The sequence below is a fragment of the Danio rerio genome, chromosome 1 (genome assembly GCF_049306965.1).
Source record: "Danio rerio strain Tuebingen ecotype United States chromosome 1, GRCz12tu, whole genome shotgun sequence".
Lineage (NCBI taxonomy): Eukaryota > Metazoa > Chordata > Actinopteri > Cypriniformes > Danionidae > Danio > Danio rerio.
In genome coordinates this window covers 21,210,312-21,228,895 of record NC_133176.1, presented here as the reverse complement: position 1 = coordinate 21,228,895, position 18,584 = coordinate 21,210,312, and the positions used below count along the sequence as shown (strand labels likewise).

At 34.3% G+C, this 18,584-nt stretch overlaps 1 protein-coding gene across 9 annotated transcripts in view; it reads right to left on the bottom strand.

Moving 5' to 3' along the window:
• Positions 1-18,222, bottom strand: part of marchf1 (membrane-associated ring finger (C3HC4) 1) — a 49,433-nt gene extending 31,211 nt beyond the window's left edge. For 5 of the 9 annotated variants that reach the window (XR_012405973.1, XM_021476277.3, XM_021476278.3 and 2 more), the window contains exons 1-2: positions 18,127-18,222; positions 17,730-17,956 (exon numbers count right to left, since the gene is read on the bottom strand). Coding sequence is in view for 6 of the 9 variants with exons in the window: in XM_021476277.3 (XP_021331952.1) it covers positions 17,730-17,822 (93 nt within the window). In the remaining 3 variants the exon portion in view is untranslated. Of the gene's footprint in view, positions 1-6,974; positions 7,055-17,729; positions 18,006-18,126 lie in introns of those variants that run through there. The other 4 variants (XM_073950526.1, XM_073950533.1, XM_021476279.3 and 1 more) reach the window with 2 other exon arrangements.
• Between the last annotated feature and the right edge of the window lie 362 nt (positions 18,223-18,584).

Genomic DNA, 18,584 nt, shown 5'->3' with positions numbered 1-18,584 from the left:
AAATATCTTTACATATGAAAAAATTTAAATATTAAGGATATATATAGGATATAATAAGAATAGATATAGAATATAAATATAAAGGATTAAAATATTACAAAACATATTATTTTCTAGCCTACATAAATATGAAAAACCACTGCTTTTATGTTTTCTTCATCTCGGGAGGCTTTTTCAGTTCATTCATAACAATTTGCTTTTGTATAATGTTATTATTATTAGCAGTATTATTTATTATATCCATATTTATATTTGTTTTATTAAAAACAAGATTAGATTTGCCCACCTGTCAGGTTTTAGACCATAAGGGGCACAGCATGTGTTTTAGGATATAACGCAGGTTTTTGAACACACATGGTTATTATTGTTCATTTATTAGTTTGCTGGAAATTAGAACTGAATTTAGAAATAGTTTTAAAACGAATATTTGTGCTTAACAAACACAATTCATTATTTATAGACTGATTGATGTCTGTGCGTAAAGTTTCCCTATCCAAGAGCGAAAGTGAAAGTGATCCATTATCTCTCATTCTCATGCAGCAGATGCTTTGTTGTGAAATGCTCATTTTTTCCACTTAGACTTACTTTACGTCCTGTAAATAGCGAATGCGCTTATGGCGCGATGCAGCTGGCTGTTAAAGGGGATGAGAGATGAGACTCTAATTGGTTTATTCTCAAAACACACCTATAACTCATTAAGAAAATAAACTCAACCCTTTTAGACCATGCGCCGCGGCGCAAAGCACATTTTCCCGTCCGTAAGTTAGCAAACATGCGTTCTGACATGCCCTGAAAGCGTTTGCGCCCTGCGTTTTGCGCTCTGCGCATGGATCAAAATAGAGCCCTTATAAATTTGTGTGACGTCTTCATTCATTCATTCATTCATTTTCTTTTCGGCTCAGTCCCTTTATTAATCTGGGGTCGCCACAGCGGAATTAACCACCAACGTATCCAGCTCGTTTTTATGGAGCGGATACCCTTCCAGCCGCAACCCATCCCTGGGAAACATCCACACACACACTCATTCACACTCATACACTACGGACAATTTTAGCCTACCCAAGTTACCTGTACCGCATGTCTTTGGACTTGTGGGGGAAACCGGAGCACCCGGAGGAAACTCACGCGAACGCAAGGAGACGCAAACTCCACACAGAAACACCAACTGACCCAGCCAAGGCTTGAATCAGCGACCTTCTTGCTGTGAGGCTACAGCACTACCTACTGGACCACTACGTCGCCCCTCTTACGTCTTCACTTATGAAAAGGAACGCAAAGAACAATTTAAACAAAAAACAAAACAAAAAAAACAGTTCCCTGTATTATAACTTTTTTTGTGTCCCTGTTTTTATTATTCTGTAGTTTTTTCTTTCCGTTTTTTATTTGACATATCTTTGATGGTCAACATTAATTTCATTCATCAAAAAGTATATATAATTAACTGAAATACTAAAACTTGCTACCTTTTTACACTATGTATTAAGAGTTGGTCAAAAATGACCTTTTTTGAACCCCATATACCCTCAATATCTGTGTTATTACAGTTTTTTTTGTCGCTAACAAGCATTTGTCCAACCACACTGTAAAAAAAAAAAAAGTAAGTTTACGATTTATTTCCGACAGCTGAGGTTAAATTACAGAAATTTACCGTAAAATAACAGATATTAAATTACAGAAATTTTATTTAAAATTTACTTACATTTAAATTTCTGTTATTTAATATCAGTTATTTTATGGTAAATTTCTGTAATTTAATATCAGTTATTTTGAATGTTTAAAAAATATATATTTTGTCAAATTTTTAAAACTCTAAACACAATTAGCACAGCAACTGTTATTTTGGCCATACCATTCACACATTCCATGTAATTTTCACCCAATATACAGTCAGTGAACACATTTCCACAATGCTCACATTTTCTTAACAGACATACCTCCCAACAAAATGTTGGACTGTTTTTGTAGTCTTTACGAAGGTTAACACACAACATCCAACAATAGCAAAAACTATATTAAAAACCTTAGATACAGTATAAAAACCTCAATCTTATCAGTTCGAACACAATATCCATATCAAAAATATATCTCAGCTGATAATAAACAAACAACTAAATAATTGACTGACAGCTGGTTTTTGTTGGGTACATTGGGCCAACCACAGCTGATTCCAGTCTGGCTTAGACTTAGTGGCAGGGGTTATTTTTTTCTATTACATTTACACTTATACACAGTAAAAGGAGGACTTTGAGGAATGATGTTGATGAAAACACGTGGCCTAACCCTGAAGATCACAGAGATTGCAGTCATTTTGTGCTTTTTTTTTTTTAGACCTCCCTCCCTTTTTGATCTGTGCTTTTTGCTGTTGTTGCTGTTGTTGTTGTTTTGTTTTTTTTTCCCCAGAATGCTCTTGTGTGTTACATGGATATTTACTGTGAGCAATACTGTAGATCTTTTTCTGTCCTATCATTCCATGTTTCTACAATACCTTCCGAGTAAAAACGTATTTGTTTTTACTGGAATGCTTTTGAATTTGACGATTACTGTATATGTGGACATAGTTCCCAACCAAAAAGTTGTCAAAGCGGTGGATTGCGTGTTTTGCATGTAAATACCTGTAAAACTGCAACATAAAAGTCTCTGCAGTTTCTGCAATGTCAACCCTAGCAAGTATTTTGAAACCTGGTGTACTTTGATTGACTGCATGTGAAGTGAAAACAAGTGTTATTCTTTGACAGAATAATGCCATTTTGAGTCAGATTTCCTGTGTTTTGGTTAGTGTGTGCAGAGATAGATGTGCTTTATTTTGATTTGAAGAGTTAGTATACATTTAACAAAATGTTTTTTAAGAAGAAAATTATCCATTCGGCCAATTGTGTTTTATAGATGTGAGTCTGTGTTAAGAGTTTAGAAAAATTATTTGAAGTATGGGTAAGTACTTGTTAGAAATTTGAAAAAAAAAAAAAAAACTGGAATATTAAATGTATTCAATTAAATTATTATAAAATGTAAATAAAATGTGAAAAACTGTAACTATTTAAAAAAAAATACTTTTCAGTATCGTTAATTCATTTTCTTTTCAGCTTAGTCCCATCATTTCATTATTATTATTATTATTATTATTATTATTATTATTATTAAAACTACTTTAAAAAGAACACTCTGTTGTACAATTCTCACAATATTTGTAAAGCAAAAAATGATAAAGGTACTCATTCATATCACAACAGAATGACACAGGATTATATATATATGGTTTAAAAAAGTCTTTTGTGCTCACCAAGGCCGCATTTATTTAATGACAAAAATAGTAACAACATCATTACTATATAATTGACTGTTTATCAGTCCTAATGGAAATCAAATTGAGACCTTTGATTCTTGCCTGATAAATAGAGCCCTGTAATAACTTTATTTTTATATAAAGTTTTATTTGTGTTTTGTTTTTTACTCATTTTTTCCATGTATTAAAAAAGATCTGTTTCATTTTATTAATACATTTGCATGTATACAATGAGATCCTAAAATGTATTAAATGTATAAACAATTTATAAAGAGTTTAACTCATTGTTTAAACTAAAATGTTAAATTTTTTGAGTCCTCAGTTTCTATTTTATGTCTAATAAAATTAAAACATGGAAAATTGTATTTTTATTATTATTGTTGTTGTTGTTTTTATTGTTATTATTACACTAGATTTTTTTGTTAAACCAAATATTTTTACAGATTAATGTAGAGATGCTTGAATTTCTTTGTGTGCATAAAATAAAATCATTTATATTTCAAAAAACTTCTTTATGAGGTTTAATATTAACTAACATAAATAAACAGAAAAGTTGATTATTTAATAAATGAAGTTAATAATGTCATTATACTGCTAATTCTGTTTTCATGGCCAGATTCTGCAATCATGTCCTTATTTTCCACATTATTTTTCATCCCAAAGACTAAAACCTCTCATCATGTCCACATTCATTTTACAGTTCGGTATTGCTGCTGAGTCAAAAGTTGTCTCTTCTATGTATCGATTCAAACTTTTTTTAAACCTTTTTGAAAAACAACCTTAAATATTGCTGATACTCACATGAAATCCAACTAAAAAAACTTGAGCAAATAAAGTTGTTCCTCTTGATGCTTTACACAGGCTTTACAATTAGATTGGCTTGTGTAATACGTTTAATGGCTTCACTTTCTACATAAAAGCCTTCCAAACTCACAGCTTCTTCTCTAAAAAACTCCTTCCTCACTGGAAAAATAGTGCTCATTCCTCTAGTCTTGAATTTCTATGCTCTGACAACACGTGTAAAATGACCTCCTTATTGATATTTTAACATAATAATCAATGCAGTTTCCTCACACAGGATCACTCTTTTTCTGAGTTTCTGAAGCCACAGATCTGTTCAATTCAAAATAATACGTACAGCTGCTTTTTAATACAAATTTACCTTAAAAATAGGTCTCAGAGGCTTTGACAAAGACATTAAAGAGACAGTTCATCCTAATATGAAAATTCTGTCATCATTTACACTCGCTTTACTTGTTTTAAACCTTTATGAGTTATTTTCTTCTGTTGAACACAAAAGAAGATATTTTGAAAAATGTTGGAAACCTGTAACCATTGACTTACACAGTACATTTGCTTTTTCTACTATGGAAGTCAATGGTTACAGGTTTCCACCTTTCTTTAAAATGTTTAACAGGAGAAAGAAACTCTTTGTGAATTATGAGTCATTTTTCATTTTGGGGGTGAACTGGGGGGGAGCCTTTAACTGAGGGTTTATCGGGTTTCCTAAATTGCCTTATAACATCCAATTATTGAAGGTTTACTTTATATCTTACTTTTAAAGTCCCAGCACTGATGCTTTTTACTGACTAGCACAAACAGACTTTTTCCTCTTGTATTTTACTATCGTCTAGTTGAATAATTCATTTAGGAATTCCGATCAGTAAATGTTAAGCAGGTAAACTACTAGAACATTCTTGTAGAAGTCTTGTGTCTGGCTGATAGAAAGTTGTAATAGGGTTATATATTTTTAGCCTTGACCCTTAAAGTTAGGGTCAAAGATCAAGTCAGTGCCCTAGCATTCAGGGTCAAAGGTCATTACTACTGTTTGTCTCTCTAGGCAGTTCTCTTAATAGGAAAAGCATGTGTTTTATCAAATGAGAGCTTGAACAAAACATCATTTTGATCATGAGTAAGGCGCAACACAGCTGACACTACATGGAAAGGGAAAAAATGGTGTCCCACATGTGTTTTCTTCTTCATTTTTTTATTATAAAGACTATATATTGTGTTGTATTATGTACACTACTGATCATACATATGGGGTCAAAGAGATTTTTAGGAAATTACAATTTTTTTTAACATTCACTTGATCAAAACAGAAACGGGCAACAAACACTATTCAAGTGTCATACACTGAATTTTATTGCAAAACAGTTGGAGCAATGGTTGCTGAAAACCTATTTCCCATAGCAAAAGAAGTCTACAAAGCATATTATTTATAATAGAAATCTTTTGTTACATTAGAAATGCCTTCACTGTTATTTCAGATTAATAGATCCTTGCTGAGAAAAGCCATTCATTTCTTTTACAAATAAAAAATAAAAACACATTTTTGATCCAAAACTTAAAAAAAGATGAAATCCCGTCAAATTTATTTAATATTTATTTTATCTTATATACACAGGAATATATATACAAATGTGAAATGTAGGATGTTTTATTGATTATTTATTTTATTTATTATTAAAAAAAATTATCATCCTGGCAAAACATAACTTTTTAAAATGATAATTTTTATTGTTTTTTAGGACTGCACATGACTGTCGAATGACTCTGGTTTTGTTGTAGGGATGCAATGATTAACCGATTTCACTATTAACTACGGTTTAATTTATCACAGTTAATTAATCATAAAGGCTTCTCAACACCACGTTTCTGCATAGAACAAAACGGCTGCAACTTAAAGTTATGCCAACTGTGCACTAGTTTAAAGTTCCGAGCTTGTCCACAATATGCATGCACATTGGATCAAAGGCTGATTATAACTATGGCTGAGGAGGTATTTAACTAAGGGCCATTCACATATCCCATTTTTTACGTGCACAAGTTCGTTATTTCCAATGGAAGCACAAGGTTTGCGTGCATACTAGTGCCTTTCAGACAGAGGTTCAGCAGTCTTTGGCCACATTTGATCTATTTAAAAGGGAAATACTTAACTAGTATGATGATTACAGTTACATTAGACAAAAAGTATTTATTTATTTATTTTGTTCTGTCATTTATTTTCAGTGTAAAATTATTACTTGTTTAAATGCCAAAAGCATTTTAGTTATTTTTAAGTCCAAAAATAAATGGATTATATTGTTTGTTTTTATTGTTATTTTGTGCTGTATTAATAGGTTACTGAGCAGCGTTAAATAACACTTTAAAATATAAGAAGTTTTCACGCCATTTTCTAAATTAGTAGTATTTTGAAATTGAAGAACGCCTAATAATCGTGATAACCGTGATTATTCCTCAGACTATAATCGTACAACTAAAATCTCTAATCACTGCATCCTTATTTAGTTGATATATAAACTACTGATTCGCTGAATGTCATTTTCAGGAGTGTCTTTTGTAAAGCATGGTAAAAATAATTGACAGTCTTATTTTGTTGAGAAACAAATACTAATGTTATAAAAATGTACATTAAAAACCGTCTCATACTTTTTTTTTCACATTGTTTTGATGCTTAAACCCTTTTACTTCTTTGAGTTAAGTCAGATCTGTTTTACAAGCTAAAAAGATAGAATGAATATCATTATATTCATCAACCACAAGCACTGACTAAGAACTAATTGAAAGCCTACCCATCTATAAAAACTCAACCATAAATATTATAAGCTATTTCATTTCTCCCATCTCCATTCCATACAATCAACCATAACATTGAATACTATCAGAAGTATCCAAATTAACATTCACTTACCTATAAATTCACCCATTTATGCTGTATAAGCTACCAAACTGCTATCCAGTCCTGCTTGCTCCAAAGGCCGATGCATGTAGGAGCTCAAACAAGCATGTTGACTTACTAGGCAGTCTGGATTAGCCCTATACTTCTCTATAATCTGTGAGTGGTCGGTCTACTTCTGGTTTTAGATGCACATGGGATTGGTGTTAGATCCTGCTCACATATTTTTGAGCTCTACCATCTGGAGTTTCTGCCAAACACAAATTACAACAGTCTGGAATCACAATCCGGCTTCAGAGCAGCTGCTATTATGTAGATAAACCTGTCAGTGTTGAATTTATGCACACTTATGTATGCAGGTGCTCGGACAATGGTGACCCTCCCTTGCAGATTTGTGTTTGTTTAAGAGACAATGTGCCTGCAGCCAATCACTGACTGAGATTAAAGCTCTGGCTGCCGCACAACAGCTAACTATAGACACTGGTGCATTATGGGATAATGTGCTGATGGGATACACCTGGCCATGAACTACTGACTCGCACAGCATCAGAAATCAGCCTATAGAAAGCAGCACACAGATGACGTGTTTTGTTCATTTAGATGCATTCAGGAAGGGGCAAAATAAAGAGAATTTGTTGAATGGAAGTTAATAAAGCAGATGCTTCAGAGTGTTGAGGACATTTTTTAAGGGAAGATCCCAAATCCTAAAATAAACAATCTTACATTTTGTTTTATATATTACCAACAATACGCAGCAAACTCCATCAGTTCGTATGGGGAGCATTGGTGCACAATTTCAGACGTCTTCAGAAATGTTAAATCAGGTTCAGGTCTGGGCTGTGGCTGGGCCACTGAATACAATTCACAGAATTTCCCATAGCCACTCCTTTGTTATCCTGGCTGTGGGTTTAAGGCTGTTTAAATAGCAAATGCATTAGCGCTCATTTGTGCGCCCATAGGCGTTCTGGTCTAAAAAGGAAGGCGTTCTGAGGCGGACCGCTGGCGCGTTGCAAGTTTGAGAAACTAAAATAGATTTTTCATTAGATCAAAACTAACCCGGGTTAAACTCCGGCGCAGAGTTGCACCTCGCTTACGCACTGCTTAATACGCACAAGAGAGCAATAGGCAAATATCTTTACATATGAAAAAATTTTAATATTAAGGATATATATAGGATATAATAAGAATAGATATAGAATATAAATATAAAGGATTAAAATATTACAAAACATATTATTTTCTAGCCTACATAAATATGAAAAATCACTGCTTTTATGTCTTCTTTATCTCGGGATGCTTTTTAAGTTAATTCATAACAATTTGCTTTTGTATAATGTTATTATTATTAGCAGTATTATTTAATATATCCATATTTACATTTGTTTTATTAAAAACAAGCTTAGATTTGCCCACCTGTCAGGTTTTAGACCATATGGGGCATGGCAGGTGTATTTGGAAATAACTCAGTATTTTGACCACACTTGGTCATTATTGTTAATTTATTCGTTTGCTAGAAATTAGAACTGAATTTATAAATAGTTTTGAAACAAATCTTTGTGTTTAACAAACGAAATTAATTATTTATAGACTAATTGATGTATGTGCGTAAAGGTTTCCCTATCCAAGAGCGAATGTGAAAGTGATCCATTATCTCTCATTCTCACGCAGTAGATGCTCTGTTTAACAGTTTTCTGTTAAAAAAACTGTCAACTGTTCACTGTTTGCTTGTGAAATGCTCATTTTTTCCACTTAGACTTACTTTGCGTCCTGTAAATAGCGAATGCGCTCTTGGCGTCTTAAAGGTAATGAGAGATGAGACTCTAATTGGTTTATTCTCAAAACACACCTACAACTCATTAAGAAAATAAACTCAACCCTTTTAGCCCATGCGCCTTGGCGCAAAGCGCATTTTTTCGTCCGTAAATTAGCAAAAATGCGTTCTGACACGCCCTGAAAGCATTTGCGCCCTGCGTTTTGCGCCCTGCGTTTCACGCTCTGCGCATGGACCATCAAAATAGAGCCCAATGAGTCAAAAATTGAGCTCTGTCTGAAGTCCTTCAGGTTTCTTTTGGCCTAACTCGTAGGGTGCTGCAGAGATGGTTAATGGAAGGTTCTCCTCTCTTCACAGAGAAACACTGAAGGTCTTTCAGAGTGATCAATGGATTTTTGATCAGCACCCTGATTAAGGGCGTGCTCACACTAGGTACAGTTGCCATGAACCATGCCAAAGTGTGCTTGTCCCCCCTGCCCTCTTCGCCTCGGCCTGCACTCACATTGCCTTTTGCCTTCTGAGCCCGAGCATGCTCATCGATGATGTGACTGTTCAGTTAAACAGAAGAGAAGCGCTCTTGCTCTGTACAATGGAGATTGCTTTAGTTAAATCGTTGTGTATTATTTTAAGTCGTTTGATTTGCAGTGACATGCAGTCAAATATTTTGCTAAACAGATCCACCACTTTTGACACTCATAAATTATTATAAAAGTTCTCGTGCTGCATGTATAAGGAGGTTTGCTGTAGGTGCAGCTGACATGCAGTGGGGGATTTGTTTCTTTAATAAACTATGACAGTTCAAATTAAAAATTAGAAATGTAAAAATGATTAATAAATCCATATGAAACAGTCGCTTAAAAGTGACGTTGTATCTTCAGTTTGGGCTCAGGCACGCTTTACTTGCACACTACAAGCGTACTGTACCAAAGCCCAATCAAACCGTGCTCTGGCATACGTCTTCCAACTAGGCCAGGCTCTGCCAACTAAACCATGCCTGGGCCCAATTCGGAGCACTCACACTAGTCAAATGAACCGTAAAACGTGCCTGGGCATGGTTCAGATACCATATTGTGAGTGCATCCTAAGGCCCTTCTCCCCTGATCCCTCAGTTTGGCCAGGTAGCTGCTCTAGTACTTCTGGTAGTTCCGAACCACTTCCATTTAGAGATGATGGAGGCCACTGTGCTTATTAAAACCTTCAATGCTGCGGAATTTCTAGGTCTGTATCTCAATGCATTACTATCTTAGAGGTCTACAGAGAATTACTTGGACTTCATAGCTGGGTTTGTGCTCTTACGGCTGGTTTTGTGCTCTTATAGAGAGATTTGTCCTGTCCAGAGCATGTCCAATCAGCTGTATTAACCACATTCAATTCATTGTTATTTATATAGTGTTTTAACAATGTAGACTGTGCCAAAGCAAACTATAGAATTACATGGAGTATAAAAGGCCATAAGAATATTTAACTGTGGAACATTCCAGCAAACAGGAATTGCAGTCTCAAAACCTCAATCTTTACAATGTCAAGGAAGATCAGTGGAAACAGGATGCACCTGAGCTACATTTGAAATATTTTGAAGATTTCATAGAGTATTGCTTGTAGAATTTAAAGGAAAATAATGAATTTAATCAATTTTGGAATAAGGCTGTGACATGAAATGTGGAAAAACATAAACATTGTGAATAATTGTATCCATAAATCACAGCATACACCAGTTGCCAGCAAACATTCATTTATTTTCCTATGGCTTAGTCCCTTTTTTCATCAGGGGTCACCCCAGTGGAATGAACCACCAACTTATCCAGCATATGATTTACACAGTGAATGCCTTTCTATCTGCAACCAAGCGATAGGAAACATCCACATACCCTCATTCACACACATACACTTTGGTCAATTTAGCATATTAAATTAATCTATACCGCATGTCTTTGGACTGTGAGGAAAACGAGAGCACCAAGAGGAAACCCACACGAACACGAGGAGAACATACAAACACCACACAGACATGCCAGCTGACTCAGCCAATACTTGAACCAGCAACCTTCTTGCTGTGAGGTGACAGTGCTAACCACTGAGACACCGTGTCACCTGCTACCAAACAAAAGTGCAAAAATGTATAGCATGTAGAACACAGAAATAGTTAACAGAATAAAGAAAGAAATGACTAGAAATGACTAATGATAGTCTAATGACTAATGACTAAACAAACAAACTTACAAACAAATGAACGATGAATGAAAAAGCAATCAATTCAACGATTAAAAACATGATTGAGCACAATTAATGGATAAGATAATTAAACAGAGTCGATTGAACAAACAATCAAACAAAAGATCAACTGAATGATCGATAGAATTAACAAACAATTGATTTAAAATCAAATGAACAGACCAACAAATTAACAACGAAACAGTTCTACACACACCATAATTGAAGGACATCAAAACAAATAAAGCAATATACAAATAATAACTAGTTTATGTTGGTCTGATGACCAGCAGTAGAATAATCAGGAGCACTTAACATGTGTTTGTATCAATGTCTCGCCATACTGTTTGTGCCAACTCTCACAGGTTAAATAATCAGTGAGTGTCATTTGACATCTAGCCTTAGCCTCAGACGTCACCCCAAGCACCACCCACTGACCTTTGGTGAAACATCTGATGCATATGGCACACTTTTCTGGAAACACTTTAGCAGATCCTCAGTTGCACACTAATAAGTTTAGGTTTACAGTTTTTCTGGAAGCTTAGTGCGTGGCAATCTTAATCAGCCTGCCAGAAAACAAGTATGTGCGGATAAAAAAAGCTGTGATGTTTAGATTGAGGATGATGCTCACTTTCTGAAACATACTGCCTGCACACAGTCTGCTTTAGTGAAGATAACTTTTTGACAATGAATATTTATCAATGTGACTTAAATGCTGGATTATTAAAGGTATGTATTTCTCACTACATAAGAGCTTCAACACGTGATGTCGACAGACACGCTTATATTCTCATTTTTTTCTGATGGCAGTGAAAACCTTCAGATACTGTCATTTTGACAATAAAGATAGTAACTGTTTGTTTTTGTGGATACTCACAAAAACAACAAAACCTTGCTTTTATAAAACAGAGAAAACTTTCACTCAGTAATCTGTCATCTCAGTCTGCATGATCTTTATGTAAAAATGCATAATGAATGAATCTCAGAACAAAGTCTACATATATGTTCTACTGATTTCTTGTGTTTTGCTGATAGATCATTTAGCATATTGATGCGTGCTTGCTGTAAACTTTTAAAGACGTTTGTGAATGAATGATTGTGGGACGGGCTGTTATTCTGAGGACAATGCATGCTCACAAACATGGTGCAGTACAAAAGGAAATGTGATTGGTTGGTTAATCTGTCAGTCAAATAACATAGTGGGCGAGCAGTCCTTCCAAAACGGCCAAAGTTCCCAGACCTTCAGCTGTCAGTCTGAGGTCTGTCTACGCTAGACTACGTGACATCAGACTCAATCAAACACAAACCAATAAAACAACAAACTAATGATTGATAGAATAAGCAAACATGCAACAAACAAGCAATCCACAGAATAATCAAATAATTAAGCAACCAGTCAATAGAACGGCTGAAAGAAGAAATAAACTATCGATTGAATGGCCAAACAAATTATGAATAATTTGACACAGCCATAGATAGATAGATGGACGGACAGACAGACAGACAGACAGACAGACAGACAGACAGACAGACAGATAGATAGATAGATAGATAGATAGATAGATAGATAGATAGATAGATAGATAGATAGATAGATAGATAGATAGATAGATAGATAGATAGATAGATAGATAGACAGATAGACAGATAGACAGATAGACAGATAGATAGATAGATAGATAGATAGATAGATAGATAGATAGATAGATAGATAGACAGATAGATAGATAGATAGATAGATAGATAGAAAGAAAGAAAGAAAGAAAGAAAGAAAGAAAGAAAGAAAGAAAGAAAGAAAGAAAGAAAGAAAGAAAGAAAGAAAGAAAGAAAGAAAGAATGTGGGGAAAACCAGAGCACCCACATGAACACGGGGAGAATATATCTGAACTCCACACAGATATGCCAGCTGACCAACTGAGGCTCGAACCAGCAACCTTCTTGCTGTAAGGTGATCGTGCTCACAGCACACTGCGCCACCATGACACCCACAAGAACAATTATTTTCTCAAAATTGTTTCTCTATTTTCTCTAAGCAACTACTTAATCATTTCTATTTTCAACAAGATGTGTCAAAACAGACATGTCCACACTGAGTCATTGTATAAGACCAACAATAAAAAAATAACTATACTGCTGTGAAGCAGTGCAACATAAATAAAGATGACTAGACATGTTCACCATTCCATGTTTTTATTTAATGTAAATATTCCCGGTGTGAGGCAGAAAAAAAACATGGGATTTATTACACATGGGATTTAAATGCAGCAAATAATGGAAATTCCACCAAACCTTCAGAATAAATGTTTTAAAGCAATATTTTTGACACTCTACCAGTCAAATGCATCACTCTAAAAAATGCTGGGTTCCACACAATTGATTTGTGTTGGGACAACATGAAGGAATTAAGGTAACTTATTAGGTTTTACAAATTTAAGTAGATTGAACATAAAACAAATAAGTCTCCCAAAGAACTCGAAAATTGTGTTGTTGCAGCTCATTTTAAAGAAGCAGTTCAGACAAACATCAATTTTGAGTGTTTTAAGCATTAAGATCCTAATTCATTTGAGTTTTTTTTAGACATCAAGGCTATAATTTTTGGATCAATAATAGATTAAATACTCTGAAAGTTAGTGGTTTAATGGTTAAAATATTTCTGTGATGAACTTTTAGCAGCTGGTATTTCAGTCAATGATTAAGGAATTTTTGTGAAAATGGTGAGAGATTCTTTTAGTGCAGGATTTGCCATCGAATAGAAACAAAACCGTTTATTATAAATATATTTTTGGTGTTAATGTAAATTTAAGATTAATTTAATGCATCCTTACTAAATAGAAACACAAATAAACCCTAACTGAATGATTTATAAAAAAAATCATGTGACAGAAAAAATTAAGTATTTTAGAAATGCTGTTATTTTCAGCTGAAATATACTTCACAAACAACAAATCTTTTGATCAATAATGCAATTAATCATTATATGTGTCTCAAACTATCTGTCATCCAGTTTTAAAGAGCAAAGGTCAGGATGGTCAGACAGGGAAGCTCATTTAGTACTCACTATGGTGCCAAGTGAATGTGTCTGTGTGTTTCTGTGCATACTAAAAAGTGATCACAGCTGACAGCTCCAGCAGAGAGACCAGCGGATTACCAGCGGCTGGCGAGAAAACTGCTAAATCAAACATGTGAAATCCACATCACACTCTTGACTGCCGCAAAAACACAACATATGACAGATCTGAGAGTCTCCATGTTGCTATATCAGACCATATTATAAAGACAAAGTGTTTTGGCACTGCTTAGTTCTTGATAGGAGAAGATGTGAATTCTGAAATGCATTAGTGCACTGCACTGTTACTTTTACTTACGATTAGGATTAGGATTTGAACAAACACCTAGTTTACAGCTTTAATGTTTAGTTTTAACTGTAGTGATTGTGCTACTGGCGTGAATGATAGATGTAAACTCTGGTTTGTTGAGGATAGGTGTGAAGTTTGGAGAACAATCTAAAAGTAGAGTGAACTAAAAGATTATCGAAACTAAATTATCTAGTATTTGACATAATGTTTGTGATATGCTAATTAGTCATTCATACTACTTGACTTTTTTCCTCAAATTTAACCATTTTGAATTTAAAATATGACATCATTTACAGATCTACATGACTCATGTAATTTCTAACTTGAATATGATGACAGAAGAAATGTTTTGCATATTAGGTATAAAAATAAGAGTGAATGTAATTGAAAATATTATTTGCAAGTACTAGAGTTAGATCTAGTTTCATTTTTGAAATAAACTTTTTATTTCTTCATACTTATAAGGCAAAGGTGTTCCCACATTGTTCTAGACATAGTTATGGGCTCATATTAAAAACTTGTTTCTACAATTAATTTGGTACAAGAAGATCCATATACACATTAAAATGGCATCCATTCAATCTGTCTTTAATCCACTTATTGATTGGTCTTTGCTTTATTGCATCAATTCATTGATACAGACTGCACATCAGTCTTTTTTCTATTCATTTTTATAAAATAATAATAATAATAATAATAATAATAATAATAATAATAATAATAATAATAATAATAATAATAATTCATTCATTTTCTTTTTGGTTTAGTCCCTTTATTAATCAGGGGTCGCCACGGCAGAATGACCGCCAACTTATCCAGCCATTTTACGCAGCGGATGCTCTTCCAGCTGCAAGCCAACACGATATTCACACAGATACACTACGGCCAATTTAGCTCATTCAAGTAACTTGTATGTCTTTGGACTGTTTGGCAAACCAGAGCACCCACAAACAAGGGGAGAACATGCAAACTCCACACAGAAATGCCAGCTGACCCAGCCGGGGCTCGAACCAGTGACCTTCTTGCTGTGAGGCGATTGTGCTACCCACTGCGCCACCGTGCTGCCCGTAATAATAATATAAATAGTAATAATAAACATATTTCAAGCTGGGCTTTGCAATATCCAGAATTGAGAATTGGGGAGGATTTTTAACTCTTTGTAGAGCACTTGTTGAAATACTTAATGGAGTGTTACTGGGGTCATAACAAGACTACTGAACTCTAATGACTCTATGATGAATAATATAGTTTGTAATGTATATTTACCATCAAGAATTAAACTGCATTTCTGTTTCTTAAACTAGAATTTAAAGAATACAGAGCCATTTTAATTGATATAACTGCTATATGTGCATTTTTATTTATATTCAAATGACAGCTTCATAAACCTTTGTCTGAAAGTGGATAATATTTAAAACCTGATAATTATTCAAATACCATTTTATGATGACAATTTTAAAATGATTTTAATAATTCACTTAACATACATTTTATGGAATGAGTTTCTTTAGTACATTTTGATCTTTCAAATAAAATTCTAATTTCAAATGATCTTCATGTGAGGCCTGGTCAGTTTAATTCAAATCCACACTCTCGAGTTCCTGAATTCAGACTGTAGCCAAATTTTAGGCATGGTATCTCCATCAGAACATGCAGTCAGGAAATATATTTGAAAATGTTCTAAAATGTTTCAGGAGTACAATTAGAAAAATGGAATAATTTAGACTCAATAATTTAAATGACAAATCAAAATTCTCACTGGTTTGGTAACAGGACAAGACCTACTTAAGTACATCCAAAAAGGACCACTGGGTGAACATGAAGTTTACATAATACAAACACATTTTTACAAAAGTGATTTAATTTACAAATTAAACCTAAAGTCTTTAAGTAAAAATATAAGCGTCTTAATGTTTCGAATTACTTTTGTGAGAACAAATTGTCAAAATATCATTGCTGTTGTAATTATAAGACATTGTAATTAAATATATGATAGTTATTATCATTTGCTCAGAAAGTAAAATAAAAATGAGCAGGTCATATTTTAAAGTACAGAAAGTAAAAACGTGTCATTTTTGATGTTTAAAATCCCTTTTCCATTGTTGACCAATGTCAACGCAAGGCATTGGCCGGTATAGGATTCTGACCTTGGATAAAAATATCACAGTTTCACGGTATTGTGATTTCTGCTCAAAAATAAATGCTTTTTAAATTTCAGCTTAAACAAAAAAAAACATTTAAAATATTTTAAACATGTCTGGCAAAATAATTAAAAAGAATCGTTGACTTCTGTTGTCTTCATTTATTTAAAAAAAACACATTTTTTTTTACAATTTAAAACAGCATCTAAGGATTTTCTACTTGAGCTACTGATGTCCTAATAAATTAATAAAATGAGTTAATAAAAAACCTTACACATAGCTTATAAACAGTATAGCAGAAAATTTTGCCAGTTTTAAAACCTTGACTCTTCCAAACCACAGTATACCTTGAAAACAGTTATCGTCCCATGCCTAGTAAACGCTATCTCACGGCAATTGGTAACTTTTTGATTTAGTAGCTCATACTATTCAGTATTTACAATTTGCTCATCCCCAATGACGGTTGGATTAGGGGCGGGGTTTGGTGTCACATTTTCAGAAGACTGAACTCTTTGTATGAATTATGAATTTGCCACTAAACTGACAAAATGTAAAATAGTCCTGTTTCCTTGTGAGATCAATTTACAGTTAGGGTTAAGCCATTCAGTTAAATATAATTTTCTTAATTCATGTCAATCCAAATGTAATAAAGACTGATGGTAACACTGAAAAAAGAAATACTAAATGAGTATACTAGCATTAGTAGCTGAAAAGTACTGAAGGTGGTGATTTTAACCAGCCCTTGCCTGTTTGTATGTGTTATCCATCAGGCAGTCAACAAACCAGTCGCCATAAACCATCATAAATAAAAAATGGCAAACACAACTTTAAAAAATGCTGAAGCAACATGATGGAAAAGTATATATACTATACAGTATATCAAAAAGAAATGCCAATGACCCTGAAGAGGCTGAAATATATGTACCAGTGTCTTTCACTTCTATTTATAGCAGCAATTTCTTTTCCAATACAACACTGCCCAGCTCCTGCTCAAGGCTGTGTATCAGTTTACATAAGAATGAGTCATTTTCATCCTCACTTCAGAAGCTTTCTTGCTTGCTTTGGCATTTAAATCAGACTTGTTTTGCAACAATAACAACAACAACAAATCTGAAATATCATTATAAGATAGTATACTAACTTACAACTTGACTTCAATATAAAAAGTAACCCTAAAGAAAATCTCCACCAAAGCCATCTGAATCCATTATTTTTAAGGAAACCCATCATCAGCGTAACTCTAATTGCTGAAAACTCTGTGTTAAATGTGTTTAGATTCTCTTGTACTTACCTCATTGTCTTTACTCTTGTCTCTTTTTTTCCGGCTGGAGCCATTGACAGTCTCCTTGGCAATGGGTACAACCGATATCTGATGCACAGGCATGCTAGCAGTGCCCAGAAACAGCCCAACAATTCACTCACATCATCCCGAGGGTCGGCATGAAAACAAATACGACCCTCCTGCAGACGCACGCATCAAATCCGGTTAAGCATCCTGGCTGAGATCTCACACTTTAGCTGCAACAGAGAGAAACATCCGGAAGATCTGCTTGTCACATCCCAGAATAAAAGCTTAAGGCTAGCTCTCTCTCCCTCTCTCTCTCTCTCGTTCTACCTGTGTGATCTGTGACTGAGAGAGAGAGCGACAGACAGAAAGAAAGATCGAGCTCATTTAAATTCTACTCTACCTGAGAGCTGCAGGGAAGCTTCAGTTTGTGGAGTGTATGCATCTGCTAACGTGACCTGTAAACATGTTGCTGAGAAGACTTAGAGGTTATTTTAGCAGCAAATCTCCTCCCTTCAGGAGCAACATGGGACGGAGCGGTCAGCTAATCAGCTTACAACCCCAGGGGCTGCACAACACAACCTCAGTTACTTCAACACACACACACACACACACACATACACAAAGGCTGTTAAAGAAACAACCCACTTTTTTGAGGTTGAAAATAGGCTCATTTTACAATTAATCTAGAGTTAAACTAGTAAAGATTTGTTTTTACGATTTTGAATCCATTCAGCCGATCTCTGGGTCTTGCGGGAGAGGTTTTAGCTTAGCATAAATGATGGAATTGGATTAGACCATTAGCATTTCACTTAAAAAACAAAAACAAAAAAAGAGGTTTGATCATTTTCCCAAATTTTC